Source organism: Amia ocellicauda, chromosome 18, assembly GCF_036373705.1.
Source record: "Amia ocellicauda isolate fAmiCal2 chromosome 18, fAmiCal2.hap1, whole genome shotgun sequence".
NCBI classification, from domain to species: domain Eukaryota; kingdom Metazoa; phylum Chordata; class Actinopteri; order Amiiformes; family Amiidae; genus Amia; species Amia ocellicauda.
Genome location: NC_089867.1, coordinates 18923519 through 18946744, shown reverse-complemented (window position 1 = coordinate 18946744; position 23226 = coordinate 18923519). Strand labels below are relative to the sequence as shown.

Genomic DNA, 23226 nt, shown 5'->3' with positions numbered 1-23226 from the left:
TTGAAATGTGTTTTTCTGGATTTTTTTGTTGTTATTCTGTCTCTCACTGTTAAAATACACCTACCATTAAAATTATAGACTGATCATTTCTATGTCAGTAGGCAAACGTACAAAATCAGCAGGGGATCAAATTCTTTTTTCCCTCACTGTATGCATGTATGTACGTAAGCATGTATGCAGCTTTTGTTTCACACTGAAACTGCAAGTCAGCTGTGAATTCATGATAGGTGTTGCATAAGGTTTATACATTTTTTTGATTTGCAGGTCATCCAGCAGCACCAGAGACTACCTCGGTGCCATAACATTTTTAAAGTGAGTCTCCTGGAAGCCACGATATACAGGGATTGGAGCTCTATTCTCTTCACAGTAATTGGTTTCAGTCACTTGGAACCTGACTATACAATCTCAGACAAAACTGACAATGCCCCCAAAATCCCTTTATAGCTTTTTAAGACAACCCAGCCTATACAATGGTCACAGTTCATAAAAATTCCTGTGTCATCTTTTCATCTCGTTTCCACTCAGTGAAGTACGGCGGTTAAATTACATTTTGTGCGCCGGGGGTTCTTTTATTATTATTGGTTTGTTTTGATTCCATTAAGTTATTTACTTTATAGCTTTGACAGGGATACAAACAGCCTGCATTGAGTAATTCTATGAGGTGAAATGTTTGCTCATGAATCATCTAGAGAGGTTTGTCCCATATATAGAAGTATGGAAATATGACTAGACAATAATAGTACAATGTTTCTGTAATCCTTTTGGGTTAAGATGTGCATCTCATGTATTTTCCTAGGGTATGCATCTCTTTTTACTGTCCAAATGTTAGGGATATCAATTAAAATAATAATAATAATAATAAGAAGAAGTGGTAGTTTATCTACATTAGGCATGGACAGTTATTATTATTATTATGTATTTATTGGCTGACTCCCTTATCCAGGGCGACTTAACAGTTTATACAAGCATTACAAAAAGTGCAGTAATACAATTCAATACAAAATTTAATTTAAGCATTAAGACAAAGTACAATTTAAGAATTACACTGCAAAAGTACATTTAATATAAAATACAAAGAATACATCTTGTTCAAAGGGGTAATGAATAGCCATGATGCAGTGAAGTCCTAGGTATGAGCTAAAGGGAAGGGGGCATAGGAGCGATCACAGTAAAGAACAGGAGATCGAACAATGTACAGTAAGCAGGAGCGTAAGGAAGTATAGTTATATAAAGTGCAAAATTCCAGGAGTGCTGAACAGCTCTGGAGAAACTACTATATTACAAGTACACTCTGAACACATGTCTTTCAATTACCTATGGCATACAGTATTTCAACAATGAAAATAAGAACACTTGGTAATTATTATGTGATCCTGAAAAAGCAGTGACAAACCAATACTCAGACATACCCCCAACACACACAAAATGCAGTTTAACCACAGTACTTCATTGAGCTTTATAACTTCTGAGGTGTTGTGTTTGAGGCATTCATATGTTTTAGCAGATTGTTGGCTTTTAAGTCGAACCAACAATCAAAGATTAGATCACCTGTTTCAAACAGATTTTAAAGAATAAGTGTTGTGTGGATATACTCACTATAGCCTGTCTTCCAATATGTCTCTTTATATGCATTACCGAGCATGGCCGTGCTCATAAATCACCCTGCTTAATTCCCTCATTAGAGCTGCTAATATTTTGTTGTCTATGACTAAACAAACGTTTGCGTGTTGCAACATGGCTGTTAACTCTCCAGGCCAAACAAAATGCTGTTGAATGTAATTTTCAGTGTATCAGAACTTGAATGCTGATTTGAACAATAAATAAATAAAAGAAACAAATAAGAAAAGCCAGTCTATGAATGTAAGAAACCTGACAGAAAACCTGACTTTTGAGGGTGTTGATTGATGCTGGCTCTTAGTGTTTGAAGTCAGGCTTCGACGATGCAATTTATTTTTTTACATCAAGGTCGATTGCCTTGAAATCTTCAAACGTCCGCTGTCTTGGGTGTTTGCCGGAGAGCAGGGGGTTTCACGGCGAGGCTTCTGAATTAATATTCTGGTATCCAGAGGCACAAGGGTGCACTAGTCTCATCTTATGTAGTACACATGCCTGCCAGTGATACTGCTACTATTTGAAGTCTAGTTGAAACATTATATTGTGTAATAGGAGTAAAACGAATTGCTACGAAGTAGGCTTTTTAGGTTTGATCATTGATATTCTTTCCGTGCAGTTCAACAAGCTGACTACAAATTTGGTTTCCCTAGGGTGGCTGAACCCGGTGATGATGTCATGTGTGTGTTTTTCACCCTGAAGACATGAAAATGCAAGGAGGGTGCTTAGAGGAACGGGTTTGAAGATTAAAGGTAATTTTGGCTGAAATGTCACTCTGTAGTTAAGTGAAGGCCTGAAGGCGTTTTCACATTAATCCCTAAGAAATTGCTCAATCTTTCTGGTTTGAACCTGGCATTGGGTTGCACACTATACTTTGTTAATCGATTATGTAGGTTGAAAGGTTGCCAAAATGCATGAAGCATGAATACTACATAATTAATGAAGGATGAAAATAAAGACTGGTTTGCTACGTATGGTTAAGGGTTTCATTAAGGCAAATGTCAGTCCCATGCTGTTAAATATTTCCCGGAAATTGGCAAATAAATTATTTTAAGTTGTCAAAAACAAAAAATTATGAAATTAAAATTCCATTAACAGTTTACCACTAGGCAATTCTGATAAATTCAAATTGTCTCTGTCTCTTGTCTAAAGTGAAGATTACGGAAAAATGGATGTTGGTAAGATTTTTCGAACTTAAAAACCTTATTTGCCCGAACTGGCCTCCTTTATATATTGAACAGTTTATTTAGGGGAATTAATGTGTAAGAGAACCACACATGCTCTGTGCATTTTCTCTCGTCGGTTGGTAGATTATTGGGATCTCTGGGGGGAGTTCACAGTGGCCCCCCATTTCTGTTCCTGTCCTGGTCATGACTTGCCACGATTCAGTTCTTCTTGCAGTCCTTACTCTTTCAATGAGCACTGGCATGAAATAAAAAAGAATGGTTTGCTTCGCCCTGGTTTCTTAAACCAGTACCGAAATATAAGACTGAGTGGTGGTTTCAATAAAACTTCTTAAAAAACATGTTTACAAAAAAATGTGTCTTCCCAACATTTTAAAGTGTTAAGCAACTACTGTTGTTTGAAGTATAATTGCTTTGTTAGGGTATTTCTGTAACATCATCACCCATGCACTGCAGGTGGACGGGGGTCAGGGTGTGAACAAATTAATCTCTCCTCTTTAGATAACAAGTACAGCATCGCCTTTTTTCAAAGGTATTTTTATTTTATATATATATATATATATATATATATATATTTTTTTTTTTTTAACGACAACAAGTACATGATAAGGCCTCTGCCCCTTGGCTCGTGTCATTCCTACGAAACCTTTACACTTCACTCGGAAACCAAGTTGGTGTTGCGTTCTGCGAGCTGAGGTGTCAGACAGTTCAATACGCTGCTACGGGTGGCTGTGTTAAAAGCATAGACAACAATTTCTGCAAATTACCCTTTCACGTAAATGCATTAACATTTCAGTGAACATGGAATGTGTTTGGAAAACCAGTGCAATATATCACCATTAAAGGCATTGGATATGAAAGTCATTAGTGTCTCCCAGCACTTTGAACAACTTTGAATTTGTTAGGTACATTTAAATAAGTTATTGTAGTAATTCAGAAACTTAAAACTAAAAAAAAGACCAAATAGACTACACTGCACTGCAGGGTGTTTTGTTTTTGCCAGCGAGTTATATCACAGCAACGGGAGCAGAAACAGCAGGAGATTCTATTACCTTTAAGTAGAGACGGAGCTAGACTAAGTGTGTTGACTACATTTTTAAATGTAACCTGGAGTTGGCACTAGTGTGAACATTAATAGTTACTGTGGTGTAATTTTAAAACTGTGTAAAAATTATTGTTTCTGCAAAATTACAATGAAGGATATGACTTTCTGCGCATGGTCTGTCATTTTAACTCACTTTAAAATTGCAGTATAATTCCCTGCCATGAAAGGGACAATCCTGAGGTTATTAACATGAAAGGCTGTGCAGTTTGCATTATCTCATAAATATATATATATATATATTGTGGCACTGTGGGGGTGATGATTTATTTAAGTATAGTGTGCGAGTGCTCAAAACAAATAGGCTTACACAAACCAAATAAACCCCAAGCACCTTGTTGAGCCTCCCTAAACATATAACTAATCATAAGCACACAAAGCAATCAATCCAGTCCATAATCCATTGTTAAAGTTCAAAGCCAAAAGTCAAATCCTTAATGTTCTCTCGCTCGCTGATTTCTCCCACTCGCCACGGTCCACTCCCAGGCTCTCCACCTGCCTAACCACACAGGAAGCCCGGTGCTTCCTTATTTTATATCGGTGGAGATCCAGTCATGAAGGGGACAGTGGGTCAGCTGTTCTGCCAGTAATTTTCCTCCCCCGGGGTCTGGGGAGGTGAAGGGCAGACCGCATAGTTTCACCATCTTCCCTTTTACACGCTGCATGACAGTGAAAACACCACTGGATACCAACCCTACTTTGGCTGAGAACTCCTCCATGGAATACCAACACAGAACAACAACCAAAAAACGACACTCTCTGGAACCTTAAAATGACCTCGTATTACAGCAATCCAGAGCCACGAACCCAAACGGGCATGGCTCACACTTCACGCTGTGTCACGGTTGGTGGAGAACGCAGGAAAAGTACACTTGGTCTTGACCTAAATTCGGTATGCAGGGTTTACCGCCAACCCCCTGAAGTGTAAGCTGGGACCCCACAATGCAGCATATCTCAGATTCTGGGTTGGCCAAGGACTGGTCAAGCCCCAGGACAGAAGAATCATGCAATTGGAGACTGGCCCCAACCAGTAAATATAAAGCTTACAAAGTACAATAAATATTAAGTACGAGCTTTTCTGGGACTAGTGGTTATTATCATCGGCTCATCAAGGACTTAGCCTACCACTTGACGGACATCACCCGCAATAAGTAACCCTTCATGGTGGAGTGGATCCCTGGACTTGAAACCACCTTTAGCCACTTAAATTAAACCCAAACAACTGACAAATTCATTCTGGTGCCCTAAAACAGCATTAAAATACATTACAGAAATCAAGAGCCATGACCCCAAACAGACACGGCTCACACCCCATGCCATGTCACTGTGTGCGTGCCTGCGTGCATGCGTGCGTGCTTGCTTTTATATATATAATATAATTTGGCCCTGAGGAATTGCGTTTTCTTTGAATTGACCTTTTGGTTGTGTGGGCTTTCAGAACAAGAACAAATTAACATTATGATTGCATATGTAATTGATTGGAAATGATTTATGAACACAATACAAATTGAGAAACCTGTATTCTAAATTGTATATAATAATATTTTATATAATTCATATTGTATAACTTTGTGAAGAACAACTACTTATCTAATCCGGTGGGAGTAGAAACCAAAATAATAATTATACAACATCTTTTATATATATATATATATATATACATACATATTTTTTTTATCATCTTATGCCTTGTGGGAAACAGGTGCTTAGTGACGGAAATGATTACTAAACATGTAAGCAAGCTGAGGCCAGGTAGTCAAGGGGTTAACCATTCTCGCAAGTGTAATTTGTGTCTGATCCACACTTAATTTTGTTGTCCACCCCCCACCCCCCCACTGCGTCAGTAAGTGCTTTGGCAAAGGGGTATAAAAGGGGCTGGAGCTTTGGAGCAGGAGCTAAAGGAAATCCCTGAATCTGACAGACAGCAGAAGCACCTAGTATCTCAAGCTTGCATTCGCTCACCTCCCACACACATCTCTCAGCATGCAGCTCCTCGCTAGCCTGGTGTCCCTAATGCTACTGGTATACAGCGTGAGAGCAGCAGCTGTCCTGCCCGGAGAGGAACGACTCTCACTTCACACAAACAAGGTGAGTAGATGCTCTGAGACAGGTCATCGTCATAGGGCTTTCAACTCTTCACAGGGTACAACGAACTGAGGGATTCTTCCTAGGTTTTAGTGATGCAGTTTATTGTGTATAGAAAGTGCATTTAGATACACTGGAGAAACTTGAGAAAAGTATAGTGTGTGTATATATATTTATTATTTTGTATTTTTTATTTTTCACATGGAATGTTCTTGCATAGTTTTAATGATTCCAGGGGAAAGTGTTGGTTATGATCAGATAATTATTTTGCTTCTGCTTTAAATGATTTTTAAATAAACTTTGAGAAATCATACAAATTGACAGAGCAATAATGTAGAGGAACAGTGTTCTTCATTTTAAAGAAGACTACTATTCAAGAATTCAAAACATTTGTTTCCAGTGAGCTGGTAGTAAAGCACTTGCAGTATATGCCTTGACACGCAACGTCTTATCAGAAAGAAAACGCATCGCATCGCATCAAGTTTTTAAAATAATTTATGAAAATTAACTTTGACCTGATTCAAGGATACAAATAGTGAAAAGTGAAACATAATTAATCTGCAGTAGAATGTCTACTGAGTTGAGTTTGATTGAACAAACAAAAGTTAAAATATAAACATAAACAATAATCATCTGTTAATGAAGACATTGCCAAAAACATAAATCTATTCAATGTGTTTTAACAATGTAATTTTATCAATATAAAATATAACTTTAATGCAGGATTCATATTTCCTCTAAATTAATTAACAACTTTAATATTCAGTGGATTTAATTTATTTTTGATTTATTATTAAATAACTTTTAAATGTAATTTGTCTGATATATATATATATATATAATATGCTATTAGGGTTTAAACATTTATTTTCCTGTACCAAATTGATTGTTTTTCTTGATATGCGTACTACATTGTTCTTTTTGATATACTAATTGCATTTAAATGAATTTGCCTGATAGCAATTGTGTACAGCTTACAATTAAGTCAAAATTGAAATGAGGAAACTTGTAACAGAAAACCATTTAATGTAGCTTTAAAAAAAAATAGATGTCAAGTAGGGATAGAAAGGCTACTGGGCAGGTTGTAGAAACACTACTGGACAGATGTGTCTGTAAGATGGCGTTGTGCTCTGTTCACTGATGGTTTAAAGCTGGTTTCGAGATCATGCAGTTGCACTGCTCTGTCCCTGCAGGAGCTGAACAAGGAGCGCAAGGAGCTGATTCTCAAGCTCATCGCGGGCTTGTTGGACGGAGTGGACGGCGCAGTGCTGGGGGGAGATGTGGGGTCAGTGGATCTGGAGGAGCCCCTGGAGTCCCGATTGGAGGAGCGAGCAGTCTACAACAGGCTATCACAGCTGCCCCAGCGCGACCGCAAAGCCCCCTGTAAAAATTTCTTCTGGAAGACCTTCACATCCTGCTAACGCTGTTTCCTGCCCGGCGCTCCAGCACAGCAGCACAGCCATGAACTGTAACTGACTCACACTGTAAATACCATCCACTGTCTATAGAGGTTTTTTTTTCTGTGGACTTGGTTTATTTATTAATGATTATTCTACTTATTTATTATTCTATTTATTTATTTATTTGTTTATTTATTATTGCATCAGAAATAAAGCATGGTTAAGATATTTGTCTTTCAGTGTGGAAAGTGTTTTATTTCTTCCTGGTTGTCCTTGAATGGGGGCTTTGATCCACCGTCTTTCTTTTATTGGTGATTAATAGTCTTATTTTGACATTTGAAAATACTTTTTGGGTATTCTGCTTGTACCCCATATATATATATATATATATATATATATATATATATATATATATATATATATATATGTCTATATAAATGTCTGCTTTCATCTGTTTTTAAAACAGTATTTCATGACTTTCATAAGAACAGGCGGCTATACATTCACCAGTAATTGCAAATATTACCATATTTAGAGCTTGTTGTAACAAATTACAGCAGTGGGGATAAAATTGATCTCATAGAATAAGGAAAAGGCCCAAAATTATAACATTTACAATGTAAAATGTGCAATAAAATGAAGTTACAGTTTAATATAATATGCAGTGTCTTTGTAAACAAATTAATAGGACATCCTAGTCTGAACTGTGGTTTAAACTGGACAAGGCTAAATCAGACATAAGATTAATACTCATAAAGATGGTTAAGATGAAGAACATTGTAACATTTGCTGCAAGATGTTAAAAACCTTGGCACAGGTCACAGGAAAATGTTTTTCCAGGATAGGTGTGTCCTCAGTGCTCTGGACGGCCATTGACTGCAATACATCATTTTTCAGGGGACCTTTTGAGGCTCAGGAATGAAAGTGCATGCTTCATAATTAGTCATTTTCAATGGCACTGTGCATTTAAGGTTGGAAATTATGTTTCCATTATGAAAGGTTTCATCACTTTCCCATTTACAAATTTATCTGGACATTTCCAGGGTTCATCCAATTAAACACAGGGGATTTGGGATCAGCACTGTGGATTCTTTTTATAACGAGTATCATTACTTAGGAATACCAGTTCTTTAAGCTGATACAGCCTCGAATAGAACAAAACAATCTGGCAGATCTACGGTGTCCCTGAAGTGCAACCATTCATAGGTGCATAACTAGGACACCTGGGACAAAAACTGCTGCCATTCGTACAATATGATTGTGTTAATCTACAAATACAGCCAACAATTGTTTGTCAGTAACTTTAATATACTAAACACAAAAAAGGTTTTCTATTTTAGTTCATCGAGTCTTAATAAGCACATAATAATGCATTATATACTTCTGTTCTAAGTGGTCTAAATATATATATATATACAGCCACTATGCAGCTAATGTAAACTTTATATAAGACCCAGTTCTATTTATTGTTGTATTAAAAAAAAACCTTGCCAGTCTATACATTATATTTTCATTCCATTCATCACAAGCTTATTTTGTGTCTTTTACCAATTCAGTACTGCCTGTCAGACTGGAATAGATATTTGATTACATTTCTAATATTGCCTGCATGATCTTTAGGCATGTGTGTGTTGTTTGACCAGTAAAAACTGAAAAAACAACAACAATCATTAGGGTTCGGTATTGTGGCAGCCCTTAAATTGTTCGTTATTGTGGTTTAAATTCTTTGTCCGGTCTTGCCCAAACCCCAGGGACAGACTTGACACCCAAGCGCCCAACTCAACTGTTTGTGTGTGTATATATATGTTTACATTAGGAGGTAAACAACTCAAATAGTCTATCACTTAGGCCTTTTAAATTAAATAATCCATATCACTTCACTGTGGTAGTAGAGGGTATTACATGACTCATGAACCCACCACTTAGGGTCCCATATTTACACTTATTTCTGTGTGTGTCCTTCTGTTTATACAGTACTGTAGAGTACTGTATATAAATTCTGAGCTCTTACGTTCACAAAGTGTGCAGTTTGGTAGGCCAGCAAGAAGAAAATTCACAGTTGAAATTCACTCAACTGTGCACCATTAAATGGTTAAAGTTTTAAAGCTAGGATCCCTTTAGGCCAGATCGTAAAAACATACAAAGTTACCAGTGCAATTAAAGTTAGTAAGATTGAAGTGTTTGCCTTTCACTTTAAAAATAAATATTAAAATTACTTTCCACTTTCGCTGTTTCAATTATTATTTTCCTATGATAATGCGTGTGATTCATCCGGACTGAGGATTCACTGTAATCTGGTCAAAACATTCTGTTTCATAGCGGGACTGGCAAAGTGAAGATTAAAAAATACAATGCTCTGTGCCAAGGGACTATTGTGTCAGATAGTGAGGGAAACACAAAGTAATTGAACTTCATTTTGTCTTCAAAGGGATGTTTTTGTAAAATGTGCAATATACTCCGTAGCTGCGACGCATGACAATCAGACCTAGTCCCTTTTTTGATACTGGTCTTTCCATCATCAGGCCTTTGCTTATGATATTAAGTGCGGTACATGTTACTAATATCAATCCACTCTTAAAACCAGTGCTTCTATTTTCAGGCTTTAAGTACAATTACTGATAAACCATGAAGAAAACCCTGCTGATCACCGTTCTTGTTTTCCGATTGAAAAGGGCAACAGTCTTAGACTCAGTGAGGCTGATATCATATGTTTTGCTGTTGTTAAAAAAAGAGAAGAAAACATCTGAAAATTGCATTTTGATGCGATGAGTGAGCTGATATCATACCAAATAGCAGCTCTTTATCTACTCTATGGGAAATAGGTTTATGCTATGATATGTGAAATGCAGACAGAATCAATAGCTACAAGCAAGCATATCTGTTAATGGGCATGTAATAAACAGCACTGTACAGCTTACTCCCGACCTGCTGTTCGAATTGGTGCTTTCTGAGGGTCAACAGAAGCAATTTGCGCTCTGCACTGGGTCAAACAAAACTAGCTTTTAAGGGCTGCAGTTCTCTGAATAACAAACAGCGCTTCGAATGTTTTAACCTTTTCATGTACCGTCAAATCCAACTGACAGCTCGCTCGGTGATGCAGGCTGCAGGCCAGAGCAGGTGTCGTCATTTATTCAGTTTCTGAGCTGCTCTGGCACTGAAATTATACACCCTGTCTTAGCTCTAGAGACGGGCTCCCCAGCGCTACGTTTCTTCTCTATAATCCTGAGAATTATGTAACGGTGACCTAATGGGTACTCCCTGGCAGATATGAAGACGCGAACTCCAGAGTGTTCCCTGTGCTATTATCTGTGTCCTAACCTATCCATCAGACTCTTGATTGGAAACCTAAGTATCTTGACTCTGAAGCGTCAAGTTTGATGAGTGAGGCATATGTTACAAATTCTTTTTTTTTTTCACACAGTGTTTAAATGAGATGTTGTGGCCCTTTTGAATATTGTCCTGTAACCTCAACATATCGATTTGCTATGAAAGCTTGGTGATAATAATAATCTTAACTTCAGTGTACTTTCAAATTATGAAACTTGGCCACCCAGAGTTGTACAGTACAGGCAGGTGATGTGTTATACTTTGTAGTTCTGGAAACTCTGAAGACACACAATCGTTGCTTTTGAGTTCAATATTGGGTTTCTGAAAACGTACCTGCCTTTCTCTCTTATTTCTGTGGAGTCTTCTATTCTCCTCTACAGCTGTCATGCTTGGAGGATGTCAAGGCCATCAACAGCTGTGTTGCACATCCTCTCGGTATTGCACTATTCTTTGCAGATCAGTTTTCATAAAGTCTGTGCCGAGCAGCCATTTCTCCATCAGACGTGCTCTCTATCCATGCCTGGCAGTTTGGGTTACGCACTTTTTGTCATGAGGATTTGCAAGTTAATGTTAAGGTTTAAACAACTTCCTCCACAGCAGATTAGCGGAGAAATGAAACTAATCAGAAAAGTAGCAACAGGTGGCAACACAATGAACATTGCCGATTCAACTCACAAATGTTTTTGGTGTGCCTTGCTTAGTAAGATTGGTTCTGATTTATCTTGGAAAACACACTTTTTTCTTCTCTTCTTACATGTCCACAGTCTCAGATTCACTATCCTATGAGGAAAATGTACCTGAACTTTAGCCTTATTCTAGTAGTGGAATTTGTCTAAAGCTAATTTAAAAATAAAATCAGAACAAATTCAATTCTATTATATTTAACTGTCTGTAATGCTGTCTTAATAACTTATAAAATAATAATAATAATAATAATAATAATAATAATAATAATAATAATAATAATAATAATAATAATACAAAGAAGATTTTATTAGTCATACATCATGCTTCTAATTTATGGCTGGCATCTGCTGTATCTTTAAGTTATTTTGTAGTATGGTTTAACACTTCTGAAATAACCATGCTGAAAGAACAATTCTTATTTTGAACAAATTAGAGCACTTATGATACAGGGTTATTTCATGGACCGTAACTGCCTGAAATAGTCAGTGAATGACTTTTGCACTGATACCTAAATTTCACAGTCAAATTGCAGACAATTTAAACATCATTATGAGCATAGCTGGACTTTCTAACAGTGACTCAGAGAGAGCTGTCAGTTAACAAGACAAAATGACACACAGATTCTCTTCCTCTGACAAATGTGTGTGTCTGTACTCCAGGGCCTGTTTTCTAATTGGCATTGCCCTTGAGAGTTATAGGTTCTACTTTACTACAAAATATTCCCCAGTGCTCCAATTCCCTAGAAGAAGAAAAAAGGACACTGATAGAAATAATCGAGTTCTGCCAATTTAAACTGCTTCCCAATCATTTTTACACCAAAAAGCAGACTCACTGGGATTATTGATCTGTGTAGGCCTGTTTTATAATGAAAATCATCTAATAACTAGTGGAGAGAGAGAGAGCATGGGGATGTGCCAAGAAAAACATCTTTAAATAAGTTCAGCTTCCTACTCTTACATCATTAAACCAGCAAGGATATCGTGATTGACATTTTTGAAAAGTGTCATTAATTGCATGGCTTAAATATTGCCTGAAAGCAAATAATGTGTCATGGCCAGGGTTTTTAAATAGAGTTCAAAACAGCAGACTTATTTTTCTGAGTGCAAATTGCTCTGTCTGAAATCTCAAGGTTTTTTTTGTAATACCCTATGAAACCTGAAAATCAATGAAACCTATTTTTGTTGAACACTGGTCTAGGTGCAATCGTTGTTCCACATGAATCTGTACAGTAATTGTGCTAGGTTTTTTTCTAAATCCTGAGCTTAATCCATGTTTGATGTTGGTGGGAATTATTCTATTGCACAAATGTATTTAATTCTTACAAAAAATACTTGCCCATATACAGTATAACCCTAAGCAATACAATGTGCATTGAAATAACATCAAAGCTGGTGCCTTCAACTAAAGGTTTTGATTGCTTTGCTTTTGATCTGAAGAAAGAATGGCGATTCAGTTCTCTTAATTCTGTAAACTGGATACATATTCCAAAAACTCCAATTTAGATTTATTTATTTTTCCTGTTGTCTTGTTGTTTTTTTCAATTGAAGACTTCAAAGACGACCCTTAGTGAGTCAGCTTGAAGTCCCTTTTCAAATCGAAGAAGAAGTGGTAGGAGTAAGACCGCTGTTTTTCAGGTTCAATGCAGAATGTTACATTTTTGTCAAGCCATGCGTGTGAGCAGCTTCCTTAGACACTTATCACATGTTCACCGGAGATGTGGAATGACTCCTCAGAGTCCTTTTATGGTGCAGTCTTTTGAAAGTCATCATCATTCTGCAATCCAATTGACATACATGGTGGCATTTATAGTATCAATAACAATACCTAAAGAATATCTTACAATTTCACACCAAATCAGAATTGTATTATGGCATCCATCAGATCTTGTCATGTCTCTGTAGTGTTTAGTAACCTGTTGAATAAATATATTGACAGCCATCAGGTTTATGTTACTCTTATGAAGCCACACGTCCAGAAATAATTTGAGAGTAATACTGGATTGCTTTACTACAGATCAACAGAACAAACAAATTACATATATTTAAAAAGGTGTTTATCTATGAATCATAGAAACTACACAATGAAATGACATGCTTCTGTTGACCTTAATCCTGCTTTGCTGACATTAGGCAAACGTAGCTTAGACTTAAATATTGTATTTTAACATCTCACTTCCCATTTCTATTACAAAGAAGAGTCTTAAATAAGTTGGAATCACATTTGCACTGCAGGAAACCATCTGTAAACAGCGGTGCGATCTTTGAATTGTGGCAGAACATTAGAAAGAATGGTGAAATGTTTTAACTCACTTATCTCCTGTACCGGAAGAGATGGATATATGCAGTTTGTGATTTCAAAACCTTGTAATCACTATTATCACATGTAAGCATTCATTGGCTGTTAGCACAAGTGAAATGCAATCTTCTCACATGATGGCAGCTTACTTAGGCAGCTAAGTGCATGAAGGTCTGGTGGACAATTCGTTCATGGCGGTTAAGCTGTGTCAAGCGGTGTCAGTGTTTTGCTTCTGGTAGGTGTAGTGCAGGGAGAAATTCGCACCTCGGCCCACTTGAAGGACATCAGAGGAAAGGTGACAAAAAACCTGCAGGCTAGTTATTCAGCATGTGCTACGCATTTACAAACCAAACTGAAACACCATTATACTGCTGAAAAAGGATCACTCCATGGGAAACAGAGATGTGGAGTGAAAGCAAAGGACTTTGAAATGACGCTTCAGTTCTCATGTATCACAGCAAAAGGAAACCCAAATTATTATGCACTGTATTATACGGTATATGGAGGTGCACTGTTATACACTGCTAATTCTCCAAGACAGAACTGGTCTCAAGTCCCTGACATAGAGCAGCACACAATGAATAGATCAAAGAAGAGATAAAGACACATAGAGGTACATTTCATATACTTTAATGTAACTGTGTTTGATTTACTTGTAATACTCTTCCTGCATGATGTGTTTTTGTTATTTTATTGAAGTCATAATGATCATGTCACGATGTACATTAGATCTTTTTAACTTTCTCTGGACTCGTCGGCACAGATTGCCTGGAGTCGACGTCCCTGTCGCAGTCAATGCCATTCAGTTTCCTGAGTTTTGACATTTCAGATTCATTGCTGGAGAATTAAAGTACAGCAGAAGTGCACTATGGGTGAGTAGTTAAGGCATTTGAAAATCAAAAACAAAAGGCCAGCGAGACAAACAAAAAACAACAACATAGAAAAACTAGAAATCCACTCCTTGGTGGACATTATTTTTTGTTTTGTTTATTTTATTAGTTTGTTTTTAAAGTTACATACATGGATTCTTTATAAAGATTCACTGTGTAAACGGCTCAGTGGAAGATTTTCTTTGAATCTTTGCTTATCAGCGAACTAAAAATCGTTTCCCCAAAAAGTTCCAAAGTCCGGGTGCTCCAGGGACTCCATCACTGATTCGTGTCTAATTCACACATTGGTTTACAGATTCCCACAGCACTGACTCCTCAAGCCTCAAGGTTTCAGAGAGGAAGTGGGAGAGTGACTTTCTATGTCACCGGTGCGAGTGACAGGGTCAGCCACCTTGCTGTGTGTGGGAGAGCCCAGGACCCACGCTGCAACATTTGCATAGTTATTTACCTTTCACTTGACAAATGGGAGGATCGTTCTTCGCTTTCAGAAACTTTTCAAGAAAGCAAATGCGAGGGGTAATATATTTCTCACGTCTGTCACATCCGCTTTAACAAAATGTCAAACACCACGGGATTCTTTAGTGTGTTGCCGGCTGGTGGCAGAGTGAAGCTGGCATTTCCAAAAGGAAGACTAATGATCCCTGATAGATTTGGGTGTAATTGTTTTTCAGCACGGCTCGGAACTGTCTTAAAGCATATCATTACCACTTTACTTTTTTACAGCAAAACAGATTTCTCAGAAAATGAGATGTCACGGCCATGACGAAGTGGTGTGGGACGCCCGTCTCCATAGAAATGCAGACCATTATACCGATGCACTCCTACAGCCCACAGTTTGAGGGAAAGGAGGGCCCATTCCCGGAGAGCAACACAGACATAAACACTCTTCTTGCTGCTAGAGGATGAATCAGACCCTTGCAGATGCAACAGATTCCTTTAACTGAAGATAACTTGACTGCAAAATGAGGGGCCTTGTACTTTTTGTGGTCATATAAAAGGCCAAAATGTTTCCAATACACTAAAGTCATCTCACATCAATAAAACTAACCACAGTAGCAGACACTGATGGACTTCAGTCACATCAGATGCGTTTGGTTGCAGCTGTTAAAGGGGACAGTGGTGGTTACTGTGTCCCTGGTTATATCTTGATTGTGGGCAAGAGGTGCTTCATTGACCATAGTTATGGTGGTAAGAGTGTTTGGTTTTCTGATGATATTTGACCATTTTGATCTTGCCTGCTAAGAATCTGGGAATCATATTCTGGTTGGTTTCCTGTGGTGGGGAGGTTGTATACTAATGCTGGCTTTTCACATTGTTGTTATTTTACAATTCACTTTTGTGTTTCATTGGTGCCCTCAGTGCGTCACAGGGATAAAGAAGGGGCAAAAGCTCCTTTCTAGTTCTAGTAATTGAAGATTTAACAGTCCTTGTTTTTCCCTATGCTTTGATCATTATTTCTTGTTAGCTTGTTAGTTTTGTCAAAGTGGATGTTTTATTTTTTCTTGTAACTGTCTCTCACAATAGTGACGTTAATGATGAAAGGCACACATGTACATAAATTCCTAAAGGAAGAAGTCTGGAAACAGAACAAGCTCTTCAGCTGCAGATTATTAACTCTCTTCACCTGAGTTTTCAGTTACATTACATTACAACACATTACAGTATAAGTTGCGATCTTTCAGATTCCCATAGTTCCCACCCCATTCAAACCATAGATCAGAGATATTGTACTTAATCACCTATTTCATATATGTGAATTAGGTTATTAGTTTAGGTTATTCTTATTTTATATTGTAGCGATCTGGGACTGTTATGTGGATGGAGGGACTGCAGTGTGTTCAGGTGTGTGTGTCTGTCAGTTTTGTGTCATTTCCATTTGAAAGTCTATTTTTAAATATATAAGATGTATATTTTAGATAGATTAATACTTTTTCATTGTGCCTTTGCCTGTATTCAGATTCAGAAGCGTTGATGTGTCTGCTTATTCTTTGTATTAGAATAATTCACTTTTGGTAGTGTAATGGGGCCTTGACATAGTGTAAGGCCTCAGGATGGCATAATCCATCCCTGACTACAGTAATGAAGAAAACATGGACAATGACATTTACATTGTCAGAAAGAAAAAGCTTGGAAACAGTACTAATGTGCATACTGTAACAATGAAGGACAAACCATGACATTTCAAAGTGATTGCTTTTAATTTCCTATGTCAGCCGAGTGGCTTTTCACCATTTAAATCTAACAGAAAATTAGATTCAGGTCCTTTTTGCAAAGTATTGGTATCATTCGTTTGCTAACGTACGTTCTTTTGTTTGGTGTAATTTAGGGGTAATTTGCAAACCTACAAAGCCAATCCCTAACCTTCACACAGATTCCAGTCATAACCTGTATCACTGAGCTTGTTCCTAACCCAGTAATAACGCCAGCTGAACCATTGATTAGAATTACATCTCCATGGGTAATAATGAAAATACAAAAATGATAGTGCAGAACATTAACAAACAAAGTGAAAGGAAAGGAGTACAATTGCAATTATGTGAAGATACATGAAAATATAACAAAGTTATGCAGCTGACATGACTTTTCTCACTCGTCCAATGGTATTTGAAGCAGGACAGTGAAGTATAATCAATGCAAATGGATCAAAGAAACAGTTGCGAATGAAAGTCAATTTATTAACTATATACTTTAAATATAGTGGTGTTCTCTATTTTCTGAGTGCAATAACTGCTTCAATCACCACTCAGTTCGTGACTTTCTTATTGTACAGCCTGGAATTGCTCTGTGTTTTCAGTGCCATTATAGAAGTAATGGTGTGTAGGTAAAAAACAGGGAACAAGAACGTTTTAAAGGATTCAGAATGACAATCATTATTTAAATTTCACTGGGTTGGAAGCTTTGCCAGTTTGTTTACTTTTTTCTTTTTCATTTTTTTTACAATCAAGCTGCTAAACAATGGATCTGTACTGTTCTTGTGCAATGTTCCCATAGCCGGTCTTTGAAATTATATTGTATAATGTTAAAAACAAAGATTTCATAATAATAAAAATAATACAGGCCAATACAAATAATGCCATATTCTAGACACATGATGCATTTATGTCACTGTCAAAACTTCTGTTCCCAGTGGGGACTGGTGTAGAACACTGCTATCTCAGAGCTACAGCAATAATTATGTTTAAGAGACCCATCTCCAGACTCTTTATAAGAGAGAATTCAGTGTCTGCACATTTGAAGGTTATTTTAGATGTCATTTTTATACAATGCAAGTATATGTAGTGGAAGGACAAACATTTAAATTGCTTAAACAGTTTATCAGTAGATCATTTTTCATCCTGTGATGTTTTTGTTTCAGGGAGGTGAACAGCAATTCTGTACTTTAAACGTCAATGTCATTATAAGCACCGATGAGGTAGACTTAAACATTCCTAATAAGGACAAAGCTGCTGTTTTTGCATGAAAAGGTCAAGATATTTATTATCAGTCTAATTATGCTTCAGACAATAGATCTATCTACTTAATTACAAAATGCTTCAATTTAATTATAAGCATAGCAGTCATTGTCTCACGTTTAAAAAAACAACAATTAATGAATCAATATAAATTCTTTTATATAGTAAATATGAAACACAACAGACAGATTTCCTATTCTGTCTAGCATGGTGACATAATAAATAAGTGAATATTAGTGCTTTTTCTCTTTAATTTCATGTCATTTAATTCTCATGACAATATTTCATACTTAAAAGCATGCACCTTCGAAGGCAGCATCAATCCCATTCAAAGTGAAGGCAAGACCTCTTCCCCAGAAGAAAAGGCTGCCTCTTTTGCTTTTATGTTCCCAAAAAACAGAAGAACAAAAACCTCTGTATCATTTGTCTGTAATTGTATAACCAATATTTTTAGGTACAAGGTACCCATGGACATAATTGAGGATAAATTCTCAATTGTCGGAGTGGTAATGAATTAAGAAATAGTGACAGCCAGAACACCTGCGTTCTATTCCTCATCATTGCACCTTCATTCCCATCCGCTGACAGGCTCGCATTGCGGTGTCTGGAAACTGAATTGGGCCGAGGCTGCAGCAGGTCTGCATCAGTCAGAAGAGAGAGGCCATATGGAGGATCTTAATCCGTGATAACAGGTGTCAAGCTTTAAATTGAAAGAGTAATGGCCTTCTTGGATCCGGGATGAACTTCAACACATATGGCTCAGCATCAATTTATCAGAAGTAATTCTCCATCGTTAGCTTTACTTTTTAAAGGGGGTGAGGGAGGCAGCTGGGACATGGATGGCGTTTAGTTTCTGGGCTATGCCTGCAAGCCCTTCTTATTTCCCTTCTCGGCAGCGCTCGTACCCAGACTGTGCCCTGTCTCTCGACTTTCCTGTCAGGAGGGACAAAGAATCCACTGAAAAAAGGTGTATGCATCCTGGATGGCCAACTGGTTTGCAGCTCTGACTTAAAAACGTGCCATGTCCCCACCAGCATGTCGGCATGTAACACATATGTTCTACAATATCAACCTATTTTATGGTCTATAGGCCCTTCTTATCAATCGTTTTGGAAAGATGAATTACTTTCATCAGATACTTATGGTTGTTCTGTCATACATTTTGTGGCTGTGAATGCAGAATGAGAATGGTCAACACAGAAAACACAGTTTTGAATGGCAGAAACAAGAAAATCACTGGTTTGACACGAACTAGGGAAGGCATGCCATATGTTTAAAAATGAACAAATCAATATGAAATCATGCGTATACACTGACAGTCTGAAGTATTGAAATGAATGATTTTGAAAAGAAACATCAGGCATTGAATACAGCTCTCATTGTGGGTAGATAAATGCCTGTCGCTCTCTTCCTTCGTCAACCCAACTCTGCTGGAATCCCCGTATCGATTCCAAGAGACTTCACTGTGGTGTTTGAATCTTCAAATACTTGTCAGGGCTACTTTCTTTGTGCTCTGAGTCAGGCATGGACTGTCACCACAACAATAGCCTCCCTCCCTCCGGCCTTCACAGCAAAGCAGAGACATTCAGCTTCATTAGAGAGAACATGATTGGTCTTTACAAAACACAGGCCTGAGGAAACTCCGTAGACCTCCAGGTCAAGGGATTCCATTTACTCACAGAGCCATTTGACATTGCTCAGGGTGGACTGGAGACAAACAAGCAGCTGGTGAATGGAGGATAAATAATAATGTGCCATTATACAAGGGTTTATAATAAATGTAAAAAACAAGTAAACAGCTTAGGAAATAAACTTAATAATAATCATAAAAAATACATGCGAGTTGTTTGTTAAATGCCACTCTTGACGGGGAAATTACATTTTTAGATTCCAGCTTGTGGAGGTTCACACCGAGAGTCCTATTGGAAATGGCCATGCAGTTTAAAATGAATGTTTTTTAGCCTGCCACAAGGATGCTTCCACCCACTCACGCCTGAAGACCTAGTAAAACCATTGTGCTTGTTAAAGCCCTGGGCAAAGGGCAAAGGGTTTGATATTTGGTGGGAAACTACTCTTGACTTGATTGGCTCTTTTGCACAGCAACGCTGTCTCTTCGAGGGCTTTAATCAAAAAACATCGTTACCACATCATGCTGTCTGAGTTGCCGTAATTAGCTCATAAGGTGTAACAATCTATTCCCATGCATGTAGGTGGCCCAAGTCTTCATTAGTGCAGCTAGGTGTTTGTTTCCTATCTTGTGCTCTCGACCTGGGCAGCACCATGCTTTCTCTTTGTCTGTTTTGCTTCCTGATTTGACGCGTGATAGGGACCTGGAGGGCTTTAACACTATTTGATCTGGCAGCTCTGTGAGGTCTGCTGCCGAACTGTGGCATTACCTTATGTTTTGCAATATCAGGAAATCTCTTAACCTCTAAGATAAGTTGAGAAAAATGTCTGTATTGCAACACAAACTTTTCCTATAAGTCTTTAGTAAGCTCTCCAGTCCAGTTTATGACATCCTGGAAACCCATTGGCCACCTCTACAGGTAATGCAATCATACTTGTCCTTCAATCAAACACAAGCTCTTTAACCTCCCATCCACAGACAATATGGTCTGCCTTGATTTCCCTTTCTTGATTGCTCTCATTCTCTCATCCTCTGGGTCATTTTAATATCATTGCTTTTATTGTTGAGTTTAAGCTCCAATAATAGTAATGGAACATTTTAACATAACGTGTTTCTTCTTCCTTGAATTTCTACTATAGAAACTCTGTAGTTGTTACCGTTTTGGATGAAACATTTATTATTTCTAATCTCTCTTAAGTTATCTTCAAGTTGTCTTGTGTTACAGATGTAACTGGGGTTGTCATGCATGTTGCACTGATGAGAGAATTAGAGGCACCAAAGCAAATGTAATTGACCGGCTGCAGCTACATATCTTGCTCATAAGTGAGTGAGTAGTCACCTTCCTCCACTGTCTCCACTAACACTGATGGGTTTTGGATGATGTACAATTTACCCTGCCTAAATGTTGATATTAGTAAGCTTGTGTACTATGCCTTTACAATGTGATGTTAAATGAAGCTTAAGTTGTAGTTTAGTGACAAAACAGCTGGTGGAGCAACAAAGACTTAGCAGCATGGGGAACATTAGTTACAAAATATTACATAACGCAAGAATTATTAAATACGTAGGTCAACACAATAAGACAGGACTTATTTAGCTAAAACAAAAATGCAAGATTTGCATGAACAGAAAAAAAAGGAACCGAAGACATCTTATAATGAGTACATGAGTGTATGAAAAATAATTAGGTTTTAAAAGGGCACATTGTTACTGTAGAATTAAGTATTTATGTAAATTAAGAGCTGATTTAAAAAACTGCAAATGATCACTTTGAATTATTTTTATTTATTTATTATTTATAAACAGATGCCCATATCCAGGGTGACTTACAATTAACAATACATCAAAATGTTGTTTCCTGGTGTTATTTAGGATATTTAAAATATTTATTTTAGAAAGAAATGTATAGAGTTGTATTGAATGCAAATAGCCTATATGGAGACTGAATATTTTTGTTTAAAAGAAGATATAAAAAGAAAATATGCAATGTTAATCATATTTTGAAATCTTTAATTTTATCAGAAAGCCCTTGAAAGCTGCACAAACCTTTGTCTGTTGCAAGAAAGTCTGTTGATGAAAAAAGTACTCAAATTAAGTTTCATGAAATCAGGATTTCTTGAGACTGAGAAGAATGATTCTGGCATCTCTTTTGAAAAGCACATCTAGTTGTCTGAATCTAGTAATGCAGCTAAAACCACACCACAAAAACAAACCTATTCTGTAGGCACCTGGACATAAACTGCAGGGGAGATATATGTGATACCAACCCAGAGAAGGTGCAGGTGACATTGTCTGCATCATATGAAAACAAATTTAAGAATACCAGCAGAGTTTCTCTTTATTTTTCCCATTAAAATGGAGAGAATACAATATCCATGGACCCATGCACAGCAGGCAATATCACAAAAGGCTCTCTCAGGTCACCACAGGGGCAACAGCTCGTTTTCCACCTGAGTGCTCCTGCAAAAAAATGGAAGAAAAAAAAAGTTAGAGCTGAGAAACAATAGCGTTTTTTCCGTTTCTCTCCTCTCACATCCACATCGATCCCTGTTTCCGCTCGCTGTGTGACTTGTGCGGGCTGGAGGTTTGTCAGGCTCAGCCCTCGATCCACAATCCATTGTGTGTTTCGATGTCAAGCTAGGCTGCTCATGGTTTAATAAGGAAATGCAATTGCTGCCTTATTTTTGTACGGAAGTGCTTCATTACTCTACGGATCAGCAAGCAAGAGCTGGTGTGGGTGGTGTGTGGATCTGTTCATTCTGCATTCAGCAGCACGTTTGACTGAGCCTTGATTCTGTCGGCTCAGGGTGATGCATTATCAGAGTGTGTTAATGTAGTTTGAGTTTATCTGGTGTGGCTGTCCATCTGCAATCTAAAGAGAAGATTACCTGGAGGCACTGATCTGATTCCCTTCCCCAGGTCATTCCCAGTGGCGCCACAAGACAGGCTAACACTCATAAGTCTCACTTATTTATCACTTTTTTCCCCTTTACAAAGTCACTTCCCCTTCTCTCTGTAACCAAAAAACAAATCTTAAAAGCAATGGTAGATGTCAAAAAGCATACTTAAAAACAACACAGAGTGATTGGAAGGAAGAATAAGCCAAGACTAGAGTTGACTTCCTGGAATCATCTGTGCTAAGGTTTAACACTACAGAGTACAGTCACTTAGCAGTCCTTTACAAATCTCCATCCCAAGTGGGTTTGAAATGTTTTAACTTAATGGAGCCAAATACTGAGATAGGCTGCTCCTGACTCTACTGCAGAGAAAACATTCAGTTCTTATTATCTTGCTGCAATATGTCTATTCCTAACAGATTAGAAAAAATATACCCTGGATTTCAGTTGTAAATGGTAAATAAACTCACTTTATTTCTTGTTTTTCATGTTTTGAGGTCCTTGTGTCTGATGTACACAATGTTTACTGGGGGAATAAAAAAAAAAAAAAAAAACTAATTTTCTAAAGTTCTTAAAGTTGTGTTTTTTTCTTTATTTTATCACATTGTTTATAGTTTGGGTTTCCATAATTAAAAGGATTCAAGTTGGTTAATACCTAATTACAAGTAC

General features: G+C 37.5%; 1 protein-coding gene across 1 annotated transcript; it reads left to right on the top strand.

Moving 5' to 3' along the window:
* The first annotated feature begins 5809 nt into the window (after positions 1–5809).
* Positions 5810–7666, top strand: LOC136713590 (somatostatin-1B-like). Its single transcript, XM_066690720.1, has 2 exons — positions 5810–5985; positions 7176–7666. The coding sequence occupies exons 1-2, from the start codon at positions 5881–5883 to the stop codon at positions 7401–7403; spliced, it is 333 nt and encodes a 110-aa protein (XP_066546817.1). The 5' UTR covers positions 5810–5880; the 3' UTR covers positions 7404–7666.
* The last annotated feature ends 15560 nt before the right edge of the window (positions 7667–23226 follow it).